Consider the following 19,631-nt stretch of genomic DNA (forward strand, 5'->3'; position numbering starts at 1 on the left):
TATCCCTAATCAAGACTGTATCTCTGCACAATGCAAAACATATTGCAAAATTATTATGAATAAAATGTCTGCCTATTTCATAACATTGTTTCTTCAGATTTGAAACATTTAAAAAAAAAAAAATTTAGTAACTGAGTTTTGCACATAATTTCTGGTCTAAAATTTGTATATGATTTTATAAACTAAAAAACCCTTCACAATTTCTACTACAATATTTTTGTTACTTTATGTTTGTTAGGTGACTCGTGTGCGACTAGTCGATGGTGATGGCAATATTTACGCACCTGCCTTCTACAACTACCTCACGGCCTGGACGTCAAATGATGTGATGGCCTACACTGCCTCGGTGGGCAACTTCCACCCAATCCCCAAGACGTGGCTGCATGACCCAAAGGAACTTAACTTTGTCAGTAAGTTGTTTTTTCTTCTGGCTGCATGACCCAAAGGAACTTAATTTTGTCAGTAAGTTGTCTTCTCTTCCCTCCAGTCATCTTATTCTGAGGTGTGAATCATTGTTCTTTTAACTGTCAATCCTGTTTTTAAATGTTTTGCTCTTATTTTTATCTTTAGTCTTCTAATGATATTAATAGTATATTGATGACATGTCAGGAACATTTTGTGTTTTTAGACTATATATATCATATATATTTTTTTTTTAAGAATTAGATTAAGTTTAAAATTTGTTACTAATATTTGAATTGTAGATCAATATTACACATAAAACAATAATGGGCAATATTCAGTAATAAACTGGTTTTAAATGAAATTGTTTTCTTTCTTTTCAGTCCCCAAATCCCAGCCATTGATTTACACTCAGCTCCCTTTCTTTCTAACAAACCTGTCAAATACAGAAGATATTATCAGCATTATTAAGGTAAGCAAAAGGCTTTATGCTGGAAATGTCTCTTTTTTTTTAATATTTATTACCATAATCAAATTCTTTATATTTAATAAGATGATACATACATTTTTTCATTTATTTAAAATATTTCACTGTAGAACAATTTAGTGATATTCTAGACCAATCTTGCATTTGTTTTTCTGATCACTTATGTGACCAATTCTTGATTTGCTCGTATTTCATCTGCTATTTTATTACAAATCAAAGCATTGTCAAGCTAAACCACAATTATGGGGTGTGTTTGTTAGAATAAAAAAAATTAATTCATGCAAAAGCTTTCGTAGTAATAAAAAAAATGTTTTTTTATATTTTGTAGAATTTACCAGATTTAGTTATTTTATTTTTTATTTAATGACACACACAACACATTTTAATTACAGTTCTATGACTTCAGACATATGGCTTCGGAATTTATTTTGTAACCAATTTTTTAATGTTTCTATTTTAGGAAATCCGTTCTATCTGTGACTCGTTCTCAGCGCGCGGCCTCCCGAACTACCCGACGGGCGTCCCGTTCACATTCTGGGAGCAGTACATTAACCTGCGCTTCTACATGATGCTGGCCATCCTGTGTGTCCTCGCTGTTACCTTCATCGTCCTCACCGTCGTGCTGATGAACCCGTGGATAGCCGTTGTTGTTGTAAGTGTCTTCGCTCATTCACACCTCACCAGTTAAGGGGAGCTGTCACTCTAGCTCCCCATTACTCCTCTGAAACCAGTTCAAGGAGAATATAATATTTTAAATGGCTCCTCATAATCTAAGTTAGGGGAGCAATTAATTACTCAACACAATTTATTTCATGGTGATGTCTACTAATTAGTCAGTCTCTGGAACTTCATTTTTAGTACTCCTTAGCATGTGAATAAAAAAAAAGTCCTACAAAAGGATAATATTTTAAATGGCTCCCCATAATCTAAGTTAGGGAAGTAATTAATTACTCTACCCAATTTATTTTACGTTGAGGTCTGCTAATTAGTCACAGTCTCTGGAATTTCATTAAATGGTCTTTTTAAACAACTGGCTGTCATACTGCTTGTGATTAAAAAAAACCCAAAACCAAAAGGATTAAAGATCAATGCTCAATAATGTAATTTAAATTAGGGGAGCAATTAATAATTCCCATCAGGTTTTTTATGGTGAGCTCTGCTAATTAGACACAGCCTTTGTAACCTTGTTAAATGCTCTCTTTAAACAACTGGCAGTCATAAAATATTAACTACAACATGGTGAAAAAATATTACTGATATATAAGAAAGAGCAAAATGTTTAGTTTTGTCACATTTTTTGCCCCTTACTGCTAGAAGATTAATTGTGGTTGTGGCAAAAGTAGATTTTTTTTCTCATAGAATAAGGGTGGAATTTAGCTCACTTGCCTCAGATACTTGGGTTGGAAGGGTTAAAATGCTTTTTTTCCAACCCAACCAGTGACCCATACCTGGTGTGTATGTGTATATACACACACACACACACACATACATACATACATACACACATGTACTAGTAGTTTTATATGCATGTAACACGACTATACCAATGCCAGTATGGCTGACATGTGTTAATTTGCGTGAGTCTGAGGTCTGTGTTATTTGTTCAGGTTGTGATGCTGGCCATGATCCTGGTGGAGTTGTTTGGCTTCATGGGAATGATCGGCATCAAGCTCAGCGCTGTCCCTGCAGTCATTCTCATCATGGCCGTTGGCATTGGCGTGGAATTCACCTTACACATGGCGGTGGTGAGTACCAGATTCACACTTGTAAACCCACAGGAATTAGGGCGGTCGGATGTAGTAACAATCATGTCTGTGTGCTAATAAATCTTTGAAATCTAGACTGAAGGCTTGGATAAAGTGTAACTCATACAAAGTGTATGTAGTTAAATTCTGGAAACTTTTATAAAGTCTTAAGTCTAAACAAAAGATTTTTAAGCACAGACTCTGGTCTAGTCAAAGATGGCCAGGTACATGTACAGACCTAGCTGGATTTTCTGTTGTAAGCATTATAAAAATGGATGTTAAAATGCTCAAATCTTCTTTATGAATACATAGTTTAATGCTCAGTTGGTAGAGTGCTCACCTCAGATGCTTGTGTCGTAAAATCGAACTACAGTGAAACCCCTCTAAACCGGACACCCTTAGGACCAAAAAAATGTCCAGTATTAAGTGGGATCCAGTTTAGAGAAGTTAAATTCTGTCCTGGTTTTTAAAAAGGGACTCTGTAAAACGTCCGGTTTTGAGGGAATTCTGGTTTACAGAGGGTCCGGTTTTGAGAGGTTTCACTGTATTTTTAGTGGACTCTGATTGGGTTTCTCCATCCAAACCAGTGCCCTATGACTGATATATTGAAGGCCATGTTATGTACTGCCCTGTCTGTGGAAAGTGCATGTAATAGATCCCTTGCTGCTAATGGAAAATGTAATGGGTTTCCTCAAAGAGTTTTGTGTCAAAAATTACTAAATGTATGATATCCAATAGCCAATGATAATACATCAGTGTGCTCTAGTGGTGTAGTTCAACAAGACAAACTTTAATTTTAACTTTTAAATAAAATTTAATTTTACCGGTATATATATATATATATAAAAATCACCTCCTCCTTTCCCCATGTGATTAATTCTATAATAAGCTTTGGATGGCTTCTTCCATGATGGTGAGATGTGAGGTGTGAGCACTGGTACAAATGTCAGAAGTCAGGTGCTCACTCCTGGGATGGGGATCCCAGTTTGATCTGGGTGGAGTGACTTGTCAGGAATAACTCAGTGGATGTGTCAAGTTGCTGTCGGTGCATCCTATCACTGTACCACTGAGAGCTGCTTGTATAACAAAGGTCACAGAATGTCAGGCTCCGAACAGCCGAGAGAGTAGTTATTAAACAAATGAAAGGAAGAATTAATGGCAACTTGTGTGGGATTTTCTTTTGTAAACATTATGCACCAGTATGATGCAATATAAATGAAATTAAAAATATGTTTCAGAAGAGAGGTTGAGGGGACCTTTAAAAAGCATATAAAGACCAAGATTGCATTTTACAATTTAAATAAATTATACTATTTCTACTGAGATATGATATTACGGGTTAACTGATTCAGGTGTTTTGGGAACTGCATCAGGGGTTGAAACCAACCTTTTAAACATTATTTAAACCCATCTGGCTATGTTAGCCTAACTTTGGTCTTTAGTCATTATATTACATTGACAAAAAAAGAAGAAAAAAGCCCATTACCAGAGACAGACACTAGTATTTTAAAAGTGCAGTAACAGTTGCAGTTAACTCTTTCTAAAAGAATTACAAAGGACAATGATGTGGAAAACTATTAGAGCAACAGTGGTGTATATTATTGTTTTCTTGACATTTCAGGGTTTTATAACAGCAATCGGAGACCGCAACAGAAGAATGTTTATGTCTCTGGAACACACGTTTGCCCCAGTTGTGCACGGAGCAGTGTCCACTTTTTTAGGAATAATTATGCTGGTTGGCGCGGAGTTTGACTTTGTGATCAAGTAAGTACTTTTTGTGTTGTTGTATTAGGAGTCGTTCACAATTATCAACAGTTTCACAAGCATATAAACCAGATGCTAGGGATGAGGGTGGTTAATACCAGAAAATATTAAAAATGTAACTCAGTATATCCATTGCAAAATCAGAATGTTTTATATATGCTTTTAAGGGTAGAGAGGGGTAAAAAAAAAGGATATGTTTTAGGTGCTTAGGAAAAATATTGATAGTTGTGAATGGTCCCCTACATAGAGAATAACTAGTTAATGATGTAGGATATCAGCTTTATCCTGTGAAAGTAAGAATGGGAAATTCTGCCTGAATAGGATAAAGCCGATATCCTATGTCATTATCTACTTATTATCTTTATCCAGCAGACCATAAAAATTAAGGGGAAAAGCTATTATTTCTGTTATTTCAACTACCATTGTACAATGACCTAGATTTGTCAAGAGAGCGATTTTGTAATGTAGCCATGCGTGTGACGTCACATAAGTGTGATGTCAAAAGTGATAATCTGCCAGTATATGTATATGACTGCTTTAATCGGCCATCATAGTCGGCCGATAGAAACTGGTTGCAGGATAAATTATTTTAATCATCAATTTGAACACTGTCCATACTGAAACTGAATTTCAAATATGAGTCCTTGTGTTGTTTCTACTCTTCCAGTTTGATTTCAGTCACATTCGTTTAAAAATTGTTTTAGAAAATCAGCTAATATCTTATTTAATGTTAAAAATATATATTAAATATTTTTGGCCAAATTTACAAAGCATTTTGGGGAACTTATAAATAACTATATAACTACACATATTTATGTTTAAGAAAAACAGACTTCATAAGGTTGGTCTTTGAAATTTAGTATGGACATTGATTCAGACCGATGCTGTTAATCCCTATGATGAAAAGGACAAACACAACATTTTAGTTTTCTGTACTATATATAGACAAAACTACATATATGTGGTTTTCTGATTTCTGTATTCCACGAGTGTATTTCCTGCAGGAAACCCTGATGCCGAAGAACCACCAATTATTACACATAGGAATATAGTTCTATTTAAACAATAAACAGAAATAAGAAAGAACGAGTGAAAAGTTACCTATAATTTTAATGATATTGTTTGAAATGCCTTTTAAAGACAATGTAATAGCTAAAATTCACGAACAATATAATATTTAATTTGCTCATAATACGTCAGAAAACCTTCAGCGTGCCAGTTTTATCAGTGAAGAAAAATGTCAAGAATTGTTCACTCAGTGTCTGAGTCGTCATCGGTGTGTTTTCTTTTATTGATGTTCATGGAATTATTCGTTGCTGAAAAGGATAAGTTTATTTTAAAGGTGCCTCCATAAATCATCGCTCCACTGAATAATCAGGTTGACAGTTCATGCAAATTTTCTACGTGAGGAGACGGCATTGTTGCTAAAGTCGACGACAGTCACTTTTCGCACCCTTGTTTTGGCTTCGTACACAATAAATATAGCATTTCTTAAAAAAAAAATTCAATAGCAATTTTACATTGGAATTTTTCCAAAAAGGAAACGTCATGTATGCAGTTTATGGTTATTGTAAGGAGATGCAAAGTGACGTCATTGGAATACTGACGTCATTTAAATTCAAAATTAGCTGTATTATTACATTGCTGCGCCACATTAAAATAAAAACTAGTCTACTAACCTTGACCCCTGTCAAATTCCTATAACAAGCAGACAACGCTGTTTACAGGTCAGTACTTTTTTTTTTTTTTCATAATTCTGGACAAAATATTAATTTGAAGTTTTGAAAGATGAAAGAAATAAAACGTACCTTTTGTCAAATATATCATATCACAAAATTACGGTTGGAGATGTTTTATTTATTGAAAAAGAATAAGAATTGTGTACGATGTAACGAAGCCAAAACAAGGGTCCAAAAAGTGACTGTCGTCGACCTTGACTATCGTGGATTAAAAGCTCGTTGGTTAGTAGTGTTCCCGTCTCAAGTTTTGGTATCGCGCTCATTAAATTGTAAATATTTGTCACCGTTTTCGTCTGTTTTCAGTTCAAATTTTCCACAAAATAACATTTCAAACAAACCAAGCACAAACTTTGTTTACATATTGTGAAGGGCATTCCCGGTAACCATGTGCTATAAATAGTAGCGTTGAATACGGTATAGTTCCGGCAGTTGAGTTGAATACGGAAAGTTGTATTCAATTCTTGTATTCAGAGCTGTATTTATATAGTAAGATTTAATGGGTATGTAATAAAGATGGATATTATAACATTAATAGAGGATGACATTAAGTGTGTAAAAATATGTCTGTTTAATATTGTCACTTGTAAATAATGTCACTGTTATAATTTGGTCTCTGAAAAACACTTGAAATTAGCACACCCATTCTAAAAAAGGGTAAAATTCAAAACTGTGAAGCAATTTGCATTTTACTTTGTTATATTTGTTAATAAAATGTTTTAAGTGTCACCAGACATTCAAAACAAAGAATAACATGAGGAAATTGAATCCAAAGATGCTCATGTGTGATCCCTATAACATGCCTACCTCTGGCATTCGCCAAGTTTGCCAACTGCAAATTTAAAAAAGTTGTCGAATTTTATTTTAATTTTGGAAATATGATTTAATGTAACAATTAGTATTTTGTTAGAATATGACTTTTTTGCTCACCCAGAACGAGCCCAGAATAAAATAACTCTCAAATATACAATACTCTCAAATTTATATTGCTCAACCATATATTTAATAGCTTTTTTTCAAGTGTTCAAGTTACCGGCCTGTGTTACACATCCTATATAAACTGTACATAGCAGTTCATTCATGAAGTTACCTGCTGAGTTTTCAAGTCTATTTATCTTAATAATCTTTATTGCAAACTTGTACAAACGGTGAGGACAAAATGTGCCTCAGTGGAATGTGTAAAATAAACAGAGAATAATTGATAGTGGATGGTACATGTAGAGTACACACACGGCTGGGCTGTAGAAATCAGAATGTGTCCTATACTGGACTCTTAAAATACGATCCATTGTAATTTAGTTGCCAATTACTGATAAACAAATTCTATAAATACGTTTAGCATGCTGTTGCTTTGCTTGCAATTGACACCATGAATAAAAAATCTCTTTCTGTTTTATCTGCTACAAACTGCTGACCAACAAACTGACATAGGTTTTTCTTAATAGGTTGAATTGGGGGGAATGTTTTATACTTCACAGTAGAAATACAGACATGTGTACATGGAACAAGACGTCATTCACAGTTTTCATAATTTTTTTAACTGAAATTTGAAATTCTTGAAGAGATGGTGTTTTTTTGCTTGCTTGGATGTTTTTGTGAAAGTGGTCTTTTATATGCTTTTCATTATCTGAGCACTCCTTTCTTCAGGGCATTGTCTGTGATAAATCTGACACCAGCCTCGGTGGCATCATGGTTAAGCCATCAGAAATAAGGCTGGTAGGTACAGGGTTTGCAGCCCGGTACCGGCTCCCACCCAGAGTGAGTTTGAACAACTCAGTAGATAGGTGTAAGGCCACTACACCCTCTTCTCTTTCACTAACAATTAACAACTGACATAGATTTTTCTCAATAGGTTGAATTTTGGGAAATGTTTTATACTGTACAGACAGCCCAGATAGCTGAGGTGTGTGCCCAGGACAGAGTGCCTGAACCTTAATTGGATATAAGCACGAAAATAAGTTGAAATGAAATTACTATTTGTATTGGTATAGATCTCAAACCACTGTTATAAACCATTAACCACAGTGACTCATCATGATTTTTATCTCATGAAACCATCATGATTTTGCAGTAATTACACTGAAGAATTACTTGTGTCATAATGATTTCACAATACTAGTGACTAATATGTTTTCAGAACTTTAGACAATGATACATGTACATGTATGTGATTTGTGTGAGAGATGTAATGTTTTTATTTTTATCTTAATTAAAACAAAAATTACTTCTCTGAGCTGTCTGTCCAGGGCAGGGTTAATGTTTAGTTATTGATGTTTACTGAGAGAACTTTATGAACTGACCTTACAGCTGAGTTAGTCAAATTCTCTGGGAGGGATCCACCAAGTGTTAGTAACGAGCTAGTTTAACAAGCAATTTTACACCATTGGAACCTAATCTTGCTCTGGCTCTAGTTAACTACGGTACTGTGTTGTACGGAGTCCTAATGGTGTTAGTACTTGGTTAGTGTAGACTTGTGAATGCTGCTGTTTGTTGCTCTTGGCCAGTTCCGTCTGTTTGTATGTTTATCGTGGAAATCTTTTGATGCTTGCTGTAAGATGCGTTGTGGGTGGTTTTGCATTTTACTATGACAGGTGCCAAGTTTGTTCTGCTGAAGATTTTACCACATGAAAAATACAGTGTTTGTACAACAGAAAAAAACATTGAAGGAGTGAATTCTAAATGCGTACATTTGCTAATGTGTTGCTATTAAATGGATCTCAATGCTATACTTGCATTTTTAGAGTTCTCTCCCCCCCAACATTCTCATACAAATAAGATCTCAAATTCAAATAATAGCATGGGATATTATTTAGCGGTTCTTAATGATTGGTCTGTTTTAAAATGCTCTTTAAAAAACTTTATATAAATAAATAAATATAATGGGCCAAATTGATAAAGCCTGTTTCTGACCTACATCTGTGTGTCTACATGTCTTTACAATACTTAACCACCTGATGTTAAGAAAAGCAGGTTACATAGATTTGGCCCAATATGTATTACATAAATAAAACAAGAAATGCTGTATTAAATAACTTATTAAATGTGGTTATAATAAAAGCTCTCGTTTAGAGAGGAAATGACTGTTTAATGACACCCAAGAACAAGTTAATCTGAACAACAAATTCATATTCATCATATACAAAATCATATCCCTGTACAGGCCAGAGGCTAAATTAAGTTTTGACGAAGTCATAACTGCATCTATGAATCAAAGCTGTGGTTTTTAAGAGTTTATCTTAGTACATAACTGTTAAAACATTTTATTGAATATGGTCTAGATTTTACGTCAATGACGTATTGTTCCACACCCTATAATACACCCTATTTTTCCGTCATATTCTCATCCTCCTCATATTTCACATGTATATCTGTCTTTTTGTTATGAATTTCATCTTCATAATGAGATTACTTCAATCTCCATATCCGATTTTAACATATTGTCTGTGCCAAGGGGAACTCTGTACGGTTCAGTAAATGCCTGTGCAGTAGCCTATAGCAATGTTTAGTATGTAAAACAGACCACCTTTGTAAGAGCTCGACGAGGGCCGAGTGTTAGATAAGCAGATTAAAAGACATGGTGGCTGGGTTTAGAGAATCCCAGTGGCCTGTAGCATGTAATAATTAGCTACCTGGCCGCAGAACACCCAAGACGAGCGCCGACTGTGGTAATTATGTTGATAGACTCTTTATCTCGCAACCTGGATACGTATTGTTTTCTTTCCTATAAAACCCGATATGTCTGTTGTCTGATTTTGACTTGTTTTAGCACAAACTTGCCAAATGTATAAAATGTCTAGGAGACGTTTTACAAGCCACACACGATCACAGAGAAATAAAATAAAAAACCCCCAAAATTTGGTAAAGTGGTATTGTTTTAATTTTACAGATGAAATCTTCAGTTTTTTGGGCTAGTTGTATGGGTTTGTTGTTATATATTTAAGATATAAATAATAAAAGCAATTACAATCACAAATTATAGTATTGTTAGAAGAACAACTTTGTCCCCATCTCCATTGGTCTGTTTCTTACACTACTGTTGCACATGTCTACAAAGACCACTTAAATCATAGCTTTTATTAGGAGGTGACTTTTGTAAAGACTTAAAATACATTCATCATCATCATCATCATCATCATCTTGATCATCATTATATTTAAATGAATCCTTACATATTCCTAAACCAACATTATAAGATCTCTTTTTTTTAAATAATATAATTAAAGAATGATTATACATAATTCCACAAATGTTTTTATATCTTGTCTAATTTTAAATTAATGTATGAAATTAACAAAACCAACTACATGTAATAATATTATGCTCTAATTCAGATAACAAAGGATAATTATTTTTGTAAGTATAATCCTAGAATTTGACTGTACTTGCATCTTATTTCAAATTCATGTTTGTAAATTCCTTAGAACATGAGAAAGCCAAATTAGTATTTTCATTTGTGTGTAATACTTTATTTTGCAAACAATACTAATTATTATTTCTTTTAAAAAATTACTGAGTTTAGTCACATTTACCTTCCCACAATTTGATCATTTCTGGTACAATGCTTATCGCAGAGTCTTACAATTGAGACATATTTCTTTTGCGTTCCAACAAAACAGTGTTTAAGTCGTGAAGGGTTAAGATATTTGTACATATGGTCTCTTACTTGAGGCCTTTGATACCGTGTGCCAGTACTGATTGTAAATCTTCCATCCTAGTTGCACTGCTTTATGGGAAACTCTAGCTTTATTGTGAAAGATGTGGGTGGTATATCTTATTCCTAGACTTTGCTGTGTCTCTACTGATCATAATATTGGAAAAGGAAATGAAGGGAATACTTGTTTATCAGCACCCCAGCACATTATGGACTGGGGGTATTTGGTGTCTAGCATAATTATGGTTTAACATTATTTTGAAACTTGGTCTAAAGAAAAAAAACCTCTCTGCTGTAACACAGGCTACCTCTACCAAATAGCAGCAAGGGATCTTTTATGCCTTTGATGCTCTTCCACCAATGGTGGAGCTTGAACTCTAATCTGACCAATGTATTGATAATGGTTATATTCATAATTGTCCCCATTTTTCTATTTGAAATGTTATTTTCCCCCAATCACCAAAAGGGACCTTTAATATTTTTCCAGATTATACCCTGTCCATATAATAATAAAAATATTTGGGGGGATGCAGCAGTTTTCTTCTCACACTCTAAACTATAATGCAAAAATAATCATATATCAGGCACCAAATAGTCATACTTTACAATGTACTGATGTGTTATTAAAGAAATAATCCTTTCTTTCCTTTGATATACTAGCTGTGCAGTTCTGATAATGTTTATAGATTTTGGTTTCAAAAGCTAGTCACCCATCAACATACGAATCATGCCCAATACACGATAGTAACTTTAGTATCAATAAAATGGTTTGTTTTTGTAATATAACTTTAGCCTATTTTGGAAGATTTGAAGTTAGTCTTGAAGACATTATTTAGGCCTAAAAGATTGTAGTGCCATCCAAAATGTCCTCCTGTTTTTGTATTTGCTGTAAAACTTGCAATAACCCTCTACTTTACAAGATCTTGCAAAGTTTTTCAAATCTTTTGTCTAATGTTATTTCCATATCTGGACTAAATATTCTTCTAAAAATGACTGTAGAATCCTTCTAAATGTAAAGATAACTGTAGAATCCTTCTGAATGTAAAGATGACTTTAGAATCCTTCTGACTGTAAGGTTCAAAATGCTGGAAAATAATGTAAATATTAACTGAGCAAAACTCACCTGCTATTTACATAAAATTTCCAGCTGTTGAGTCTCAAAGAGAAGAAAAAAGCAGAAAAAGATTTAGTACAGCTACCTCCTGATATTCAATGTTTTTCATCCAATAAATCACCAAGTACATCAGAGTGGGAGGTAAGTTTACTGTAGTTCAGATCATAACAATTCGTTAGATTGCAGGACAGAACAGAAACAAAGCTATTTAATATTAAATTGGTATTGGATTACTAGTATTTTAAGGAATTATTGGTGGGTATTGGTGTATTTTTGGCTGAGTTAATTAATATAAAACTTTTTTTTATTACATGGATGTAATTTATAAAAAGAAAACTTGTAGGCAGAAAGCTTTACTGGTTTGTGCCTTAAATCATATACCTTTTATTGTTAGTTTTATTGGGATGGTGGTTGTGTTTATTGAAATACTACTGGTAGTCAACAAGTAGAGAAATGGAAGTACTAAACTACTTTCATATTGGTCGTGTTTAACATAAACATGTATATATAAACTTATTTATCAGTCACATACATTACTGACAACTTAATACTCAGAAATTGGGAAATTGCGTAGTAAGAAACTAAGCGTGCCGAAATGACCAGGCTAACACTACAGTTAATCCAGGTCTACCGGTGTAATTCGACAGTGCTTAATCCCTAAAAATCCAGTCTGATTGGGTGAATGATGATTGGGTAAGAGCTGGTCACTCCATTGGGACTGAGCTTGTTTATGGAGAGTGGTCTGCCCTTCAAATAGGCCATTGTTGGGGCACAAGGGCAGCTGACCTGGATCGCAGCAGCAGGCAAGCCTATAAAAGAAGCAACAACAGACCACCCAGACCGCAGCCGTGTGGAATTTCCTCTTTTCTTGCCTGCCGCATAGACTTGCCAGGGGCTCTTTTTTGTGGCTTACTCAACTCAATTTATACAGATACAAATACTCAAATCTTTCACATCTTCTAATTACAAGACAATCTATCTTGTATTCTGTTTCTTTTAAACTGAAACTTCTTCATGAAAGAAAACCTCTTCTAGATCTAATAGGTTTAAAAGTTATCTTCTTTAATCCTTCAAGATATGTCTTTGTTAACTTGTTATTTCCCCCTCCCAGCAGCTTTAAAATTAATGATAATTTATTTTTAAAGTAAAGGTTATCATTATTTTACAATCCAATTTTGAACTTACAAAAGACTCCAATCAAAATCAAGCGACAACACAAAAAATATAAACGCACTGAAAGAAAGTGTAAAACCACATTGGAATTTTTTAAGAGTCTTCAATCCCATACTTTGAAAAAAAAAGTGCCCTGTTTTGTAGAGGTGTGAATTTGAGAGAGCTATCATTCATCGACAAGTATAGATGTGAGTTATTACTTCAGAATTGAAGCTGTCACTTAACTATACAAGACTGAAGCTTCTGCCACATTCCCTTTACCCTCCTTTGTTGGAAGGGGAACAAATTGAAGTATGTCATTACAAAAGCAGTGGGTCTCATCCATGTGTGTACGTTTCTTACACTGCATTGATTATTATGTCCCGGCGATAAGGAGTATTTACACAGAGCTTATGATTTGCCACATTCTGATGGATCTGGATGATAAATAGGAGTAAAAGTGAAGTTGTTTGAACTTTCTGTTACCCATCAGAAAAATTCTCAGATTTATTTTAGTGAATGTATTTTACTGTGAAGGATGATTGCTACTTGTGTACAGAAGGCCTAAGTTAAAGTACAAAAAATTAACCTCATGTATAAAACATTGCTGGAAAATTTAGTTTTTATTTAACAAAAAAACCCAAGCAAAAAAAAAAAAAAAATACCCTCAAAAACCCAAATAAAACCCCAGTTAAGAATAACTTACTAATGTCAGTAATTTACAAGTCAAAATATATTTTACGGTTGTCCAACTTATGTCTTGGAGACTCCATTTTTGTTCAGTTTCATCCAAATTTGGTATGTTCAACACAAGACAAGACACACTTTTTGTTGGTCTTACATAATTTTAAGTCCTTAAACCCTCTACAAACAAAATTATTTTGTTCAAATATCTTTATCAATTAAAAATATGTTTTTATGTAAGCAGCTTGTAAATATTGGGGAAAAACAGTCACAGGTAGATGTTAGTATTTTACAGTAGTGGATGAAATTTATCACACTATCTTTAGTTAAACATGTTCTAACATCTTAACATATATAACTATATAATTTAAAAAGGCTTTTGGAATGGACAGATGTTTGTTATTCACCACACAAAAACAAAATTCATTCATTTTTTTTACTTCCGTAATTTTGTCGACTTGGTCCTTTGTGTTTGCACAACCATGAACCCAGTCCTCTTCTACTTTCATCATGAGGTATCCATTTTGTACGACAAATGCCAAAACAGTTTCTTAACATTATAACTTAATACAACAGTTTTTTGATAACATCTGGTAATGTTTTTCTCGTATAAAGCCTTTTGATGAGTTAAAACCCATTCCAGTTATGATGATTGCCAAACATTGATGACTGGGAAAGAACGTTAGCTATGACTTGCCTGCTTTTTGTCCACTGTGACCCACATAGACTTTGCTTAATGGTACAGCTTCAGTCTGGGGTGTAATGGGACATGGGATCGACCCCTACCAATGGATTCAGTGGATTTTCCTCATTCCAGTAAGTTGTACAAAGCTGGTGTATCACACTTCATGGAATGTGTTGTCCTGTCCTGCATATAAAAGACCTCTTGCTACTATGAGATGTTAGAGATGGTATGGTTCAAAGGATGACATCACCATTCATAGACCCAATGAGTGCCTCACAATGGTATACAAGTCTATTGTATGTGCTGTCCTGTCTGTGGAAACAGATATAATAAATCCCTTTCTACTAATTAGTAGGAGTGGCAACAGCAAGTTACCATTGTACTAAGTACCAGCTTCTTTGTTACTAATAGATATATACAAATTAAACAAATGGTCATTTACGGCATTCTTATGTATATACACGCATTCACGCACACACACATACACACACACACACACACACACACATGCACACACCCACACGCAAACACACATGCATACAGACACCCACACAAACACATGCATACACACATGCACACACACACACGCATGCACACATACACACACACACTCACACACACACTCACACAAATTCACACATACACACACAGAAGGGATGGACAAGACTACCACATATTTGTCCCATCCCAACAAGTGTTCCACATGTACATCAGAAGCCTCTGTTCTGTCCTGTCTGTGGGAAAGTGCCTATAAATCATCAGGAAACAAATGTAGTGGGTTTTCTCTGAAGACATACATCAATTACTGTATATGTGACATCTAATAGCCGATGATTAATTAATCAGTGTGCTCTTGTATTGTCATTAAACGAAACAAATGTTAACCACATATTTGATAACAGAGGTAACAAATACACCACCCAGATGTCAGCAGTGTAGAAGACACCCACCCAGAATTGACCAAGTGCAAAGCCAGACAACTGTAATCAGGTGTGTGTTGACCTTGCTGTGCTGGTTGCTGAAGGAAGGAAGTACGGCAGCACATTTCCCAGTGATCTCACCAAATAGCTTGATCTCAGTGCTAAGTAAAAAACTCGGCTGTATAGGTCAAAGAGGAATTCCTGAAGAGTGAAGCAGCACAATCGTGGTTATCTGACAGAGGTATTCTGTGTAAATATTTACAAGACTCGCACCCCAGAAGAGAACATGGTTTACAAAAACTGAATCATCAAGTGTTCTTCTGCTAGAGATTCTTCCTTTGTGGAACTTTTATCTTAATGCTGCAAAAAAGAATGGTGGGATAACAAAAACGATTTTTCTTCAGGTCTTGAGGTGCATTTGAAATAAGTATATGCTTGAAAAAAAAAATTCAGAAACAATGAAAAAAAGAAGTTGTCTTTAAATCTTGAAATGCATTTAAAATATTTGTGAAAAATAGTCCAATTAAAATAAATTCAAGAATTTTTACCTCTGAATGTTTATTTAGTTTGCAAGCTGCATTCATCTATGACATTTGGATACTGGTAATAAAAAAACAACAACAAACAAACAAACAAAAAATTTAAAAAATCATATTTTGTTTAAATGTCCAATTCACAATAATTTACATCAATAAAATATATTCTATATACCTACTTAATATACTGGTAATACATAAATTATAAATGTATTACTTGTTAAAATTCCAACACTAAAGAAAATTGAGTATGAATAACTTTTGTTTTCAGTAACTAAATAGATGGATGTTGAATGTATTTACCAATATTTAGACAATGAAAACAATAAAAACAATGAGATAACTTTTTTAATTCTCTAACCCCCCACCCCACACCATTAAAGTGTCATGATTGTTTAAACAGAAGTACATTAGGCTCTGTGAATGTCTCTGTGAACATTAAACGAGGAATTCTAAAGTGATTTACCAAAGCAGTGATTGTGATAGCCTGCAATAAGCAGTATAACACAGAATTCTTTTTTCTTTTCTTTTTTGTTCCTTTTTTCATTTGTCTGCACAAAATACTCAAATACGAGGGAACCAGAAGCAGGTTTTATAGTTTCATTTAGCACCAGAACAATCACAATCCCACCATATGTTAAAACCACACACAACTCCAGTGAGTGTTGATTCAAAAGTTTTGGGTAGAGCCACCACACAGTGTTGTGTGTGGTATTTCATTCTGTCCATTCTTTACAGTTCATGCTAAGAAAACCCGCAGGACAGCATTACAGACGCAAGCTGCCAAAAGAGCAACTATTTTTGGCCAACCAAGTAGGCCTGAGCAGAGACTGGGAGAAAGCTCTGCTACATAATCTGACGTGCATTTCACCAATTGGCATTTATAGCTGGGTATTAAAGGAAAACGTGTGTGTGGTCTGAGACCACAGCACAGATAAGATGGTTCTCTTTCTAAATAAATATGTCTGGCTTGTTTACTGCTCTGCATCAGGATGGCTCTCATCACTGTCATCCTCCCTGTTTGGACAAGTGCTGGCTTGCCCACATTTTCCGCTTTTCATGCTCCCAGATACCAGTCAGTATACACCAGTGTAGATGTGTGCTGCTTGGATGTGTTGAGGTATACACAGTTCAGCTGCTTGGGTCGAGTGTGTATTTGGGGTGGAGAGATTCATGCTCCAAAGATACCAGTAGATAAATACTCATTTACAAGTAATCTTAATACACCAGTGTATAGATATACAAAATTTGGATGATTTTTATTTTCATGCTTCCAATGTAGATGTATGCTGCTTGGATGTGTTGATGTACATGTATGCACAGTTCATTTCATTTCAACTTATTTTCGTGCTTATATCCAATTAAGGTTCAAGCATACTGCCCTGGGCACACACACCTCAGCTATCCAGGCTGTCTGTCCAGGACAGTGGGTTAGTTGTTAGTTGGTTAGTGGTCGAGTGTGTATTTGGGTTGAAGGGTTTCATACTCCATAACAATGGTAATTGAATATTCATTTACAAGTGATCTGATATACCAAAATTTACAAAATTTAGCCGTTTTTTGTTTTCATGTTCCCAAATACCAGGCAGTATTCACCAGCATAGATGTGCGGTATTTGGATGTGTTGATATATGCACAGTTGAGACGTTTGACTGGAGACACTCGAAGATAAATACTCATTTACAAGTAATCTGATATATGATTCAATGTTTTCATCCTTGTAGATACAAGCAAAAAACCACCAGATGTAGATGTGTGGTGCTTAGATGTGCTGATGTATACACAGTTCAGCTGCTTGGGTGGGATGTATATAGGGGGGGGTGGAGGGGTTCATTTTTCATAATAAATACTCGTTTATAAGGAATCTGATATACGAATGTATAGATGTACACAATTTAACTACTTTGGTTCTCTCCCAGATATCAGTCAATACACACCAGTGTAGATATGTGGTACTTAGATGTGCTGATGTATAGGGCCTGCACAGTTCAGCAGCTTTGGTGGGGGGTGTAGTTGTGTGGGGAGAGATCTATATTAATGTACAAGTGTGCTTCAGATGTACTGATACACACACACACACACACACACACACATACACACACCCCTCAATGAATTTTCACAAGTTGGAATTACTTGTTATATGAAAATTGTAATATATTCCGTCAATGATTCACTTCTTAGTACAATGTTTGACACACACAGTGGAGATGCTGGGTGTACAGAGAGAGAGTGAGAGTGAGAGTGAGCGAGAGCGAGCGAGAGAGCGAGAGAGAGAGAGAGAGTGGGAGGGAGAAAAGAAGAGAGAGAGAACAAACATATACAAGTATATAACAATTTCATCTTTGATTGCTAGTGATGGTCTCACAAAAAACTAGATAGTAGCGCAGAATGACATGACCAGAGTTGTGAATGGAGTGCCACTAGGGAAATCAGTGTAGCATAAAGGAGGAAAGAAGACGTCAGATTCTTCAGACACTAGACCGGTTTCACTATGGGTGGCTCTTCCAAGTAATTGAACCAGAGCCAGTCAAGCAGGTCATTGGCTGGAGTTCAGAACCCCTGGGCTTTAATAGGAAACTCCCAAATACCAGATTCTCAGATATTACAGATTTTATGTAGAATCTTGAGAGACGTTATGGTCAAATCAGATTGTTATGTCTACCAGATGAGAGAAAAAAATGTTTTGTGGTTTTTGGCCCTTCCAGTTTATATTGTAGTTAATATTTTAGGAATATACAATGAATATGAATTATAACACACACACACACACACACACACACACACACACACACACACTGCAAATTTTATTAGCCATTTTTGGTAAAAATTAGCCAGTGGCTAATTTGGCTAATGACAGCGCAAGCCCTCACACACACACACACACACACACACACACACACACATATGAGCTAATAACATTATTAAAACAAAGACCCTATCACTGATATACCAAGCTTCCTGTTTTCTTTCTAAAGGTGTGCAAAGAAGTGTGCTGTCAGTCATTAGACTGGTTCATGTGGCTAACATTAAATTAATAGATTAGATAGGATAACATATAGAAACCAGTCAAATTATTCAAGAGTGCTCACCCTCCTGAACACACCACAGACATGACTAAACTGCCAGTAGGGAAGCTTACTATGTTATTATAAAATCTGACCAAGTATTTTTACTAATGTCGAAATGTATTAAATATTTGGGATTGTTTTGTTCTTTCAGATACTTCTTCAACGTTCTGGCAGCTCTGGTTGTGATAGGACTCTTTAATGGTCTGCTTCTGTTGCCCGTTCTTCTGGCTATCCTTGGACCAAATGGAGAGGTAAGCACATGGGTTATTACAGATATTACATATTTTTAATGTATTTACTAAAATTATATAGCTTTCCATCCCTCGTATTACCAGTTGTGGTTGTCTGCCCTTGATATGAAAGTACGGTAAACTTTTTATATATCATAATGTCATTTATAATAAGGAATTGTATAAATTCTTGCTTAGGTGAAAATCCATACATTAAGAGAGTACAATAAACACAATCATTTCAATATAATTAGTTTACATTTTAACTTATGACCGAAAACTTGTAGTTTATAACACTATGGTAAATGAAATACAAAGGGAAATAACTCTTAAATGATGTTTTCTATTGCTGGATCATAATAAAGGTTGTTACCAATACTGGTACTCAGTAGATTTATTTATTTTAAAAACTTTAAGATATAAATATGTTTCTTTAAAAACAGTGTTATTATAACTG

General features: G+C 34.8%; 1 protein-coding gene across 2 annotated transcripts in view; it reads left to right on the plus strand.

Moving 5' to 3' along the window:
• Positions 1-19,631, plus strand: part of LOC121375654 (protein patched homolog 1-like) — a 96,515-nt gene that overhangs the window by 66,900 nt on the left and 9,984 nt on the right. For both annotated transcript variants that reach the window (XM_041503211.1, XM_041503212.1), the window contains exons 20-25: positions 239-410; positions 786-874; positions 1,350-1,541; positions 2,497-2,634; positions 4,256-4,398; positions 19,096-19,195. In XM_041503211.1, coding sequence (XP_041359145.1) covers positions 239-410; positions 786-874; positions 1,350-1,541; positions 2,497-2,634; positions 4,256-4,398; positions 19,096-19,195 — 834 coding nt within the window. The remainder of the gene's footprint in view (positions 1-238; positions 411-785; positions 875-1,349; positions 1,542-2,496; positions 2,635-4,255; positions 4,399-19,095; positions 19,196-19,631) is intronic.

Source organism: Gigantopelta aegis, chromosome 6 (assembly GCF_016097555.1).
Source record: "Gigantopelta aegis isolate Gae_Host chromosome 6, Gae_host_genome, whole genome shotgun sequence".
Taxonomy (NCBI): Eukaryota; Metazoa; Mollusca; class Gastropoda; order Neomphalida; family Peltospiridae; genus Gigantopelta; species Gigantopelta aegis.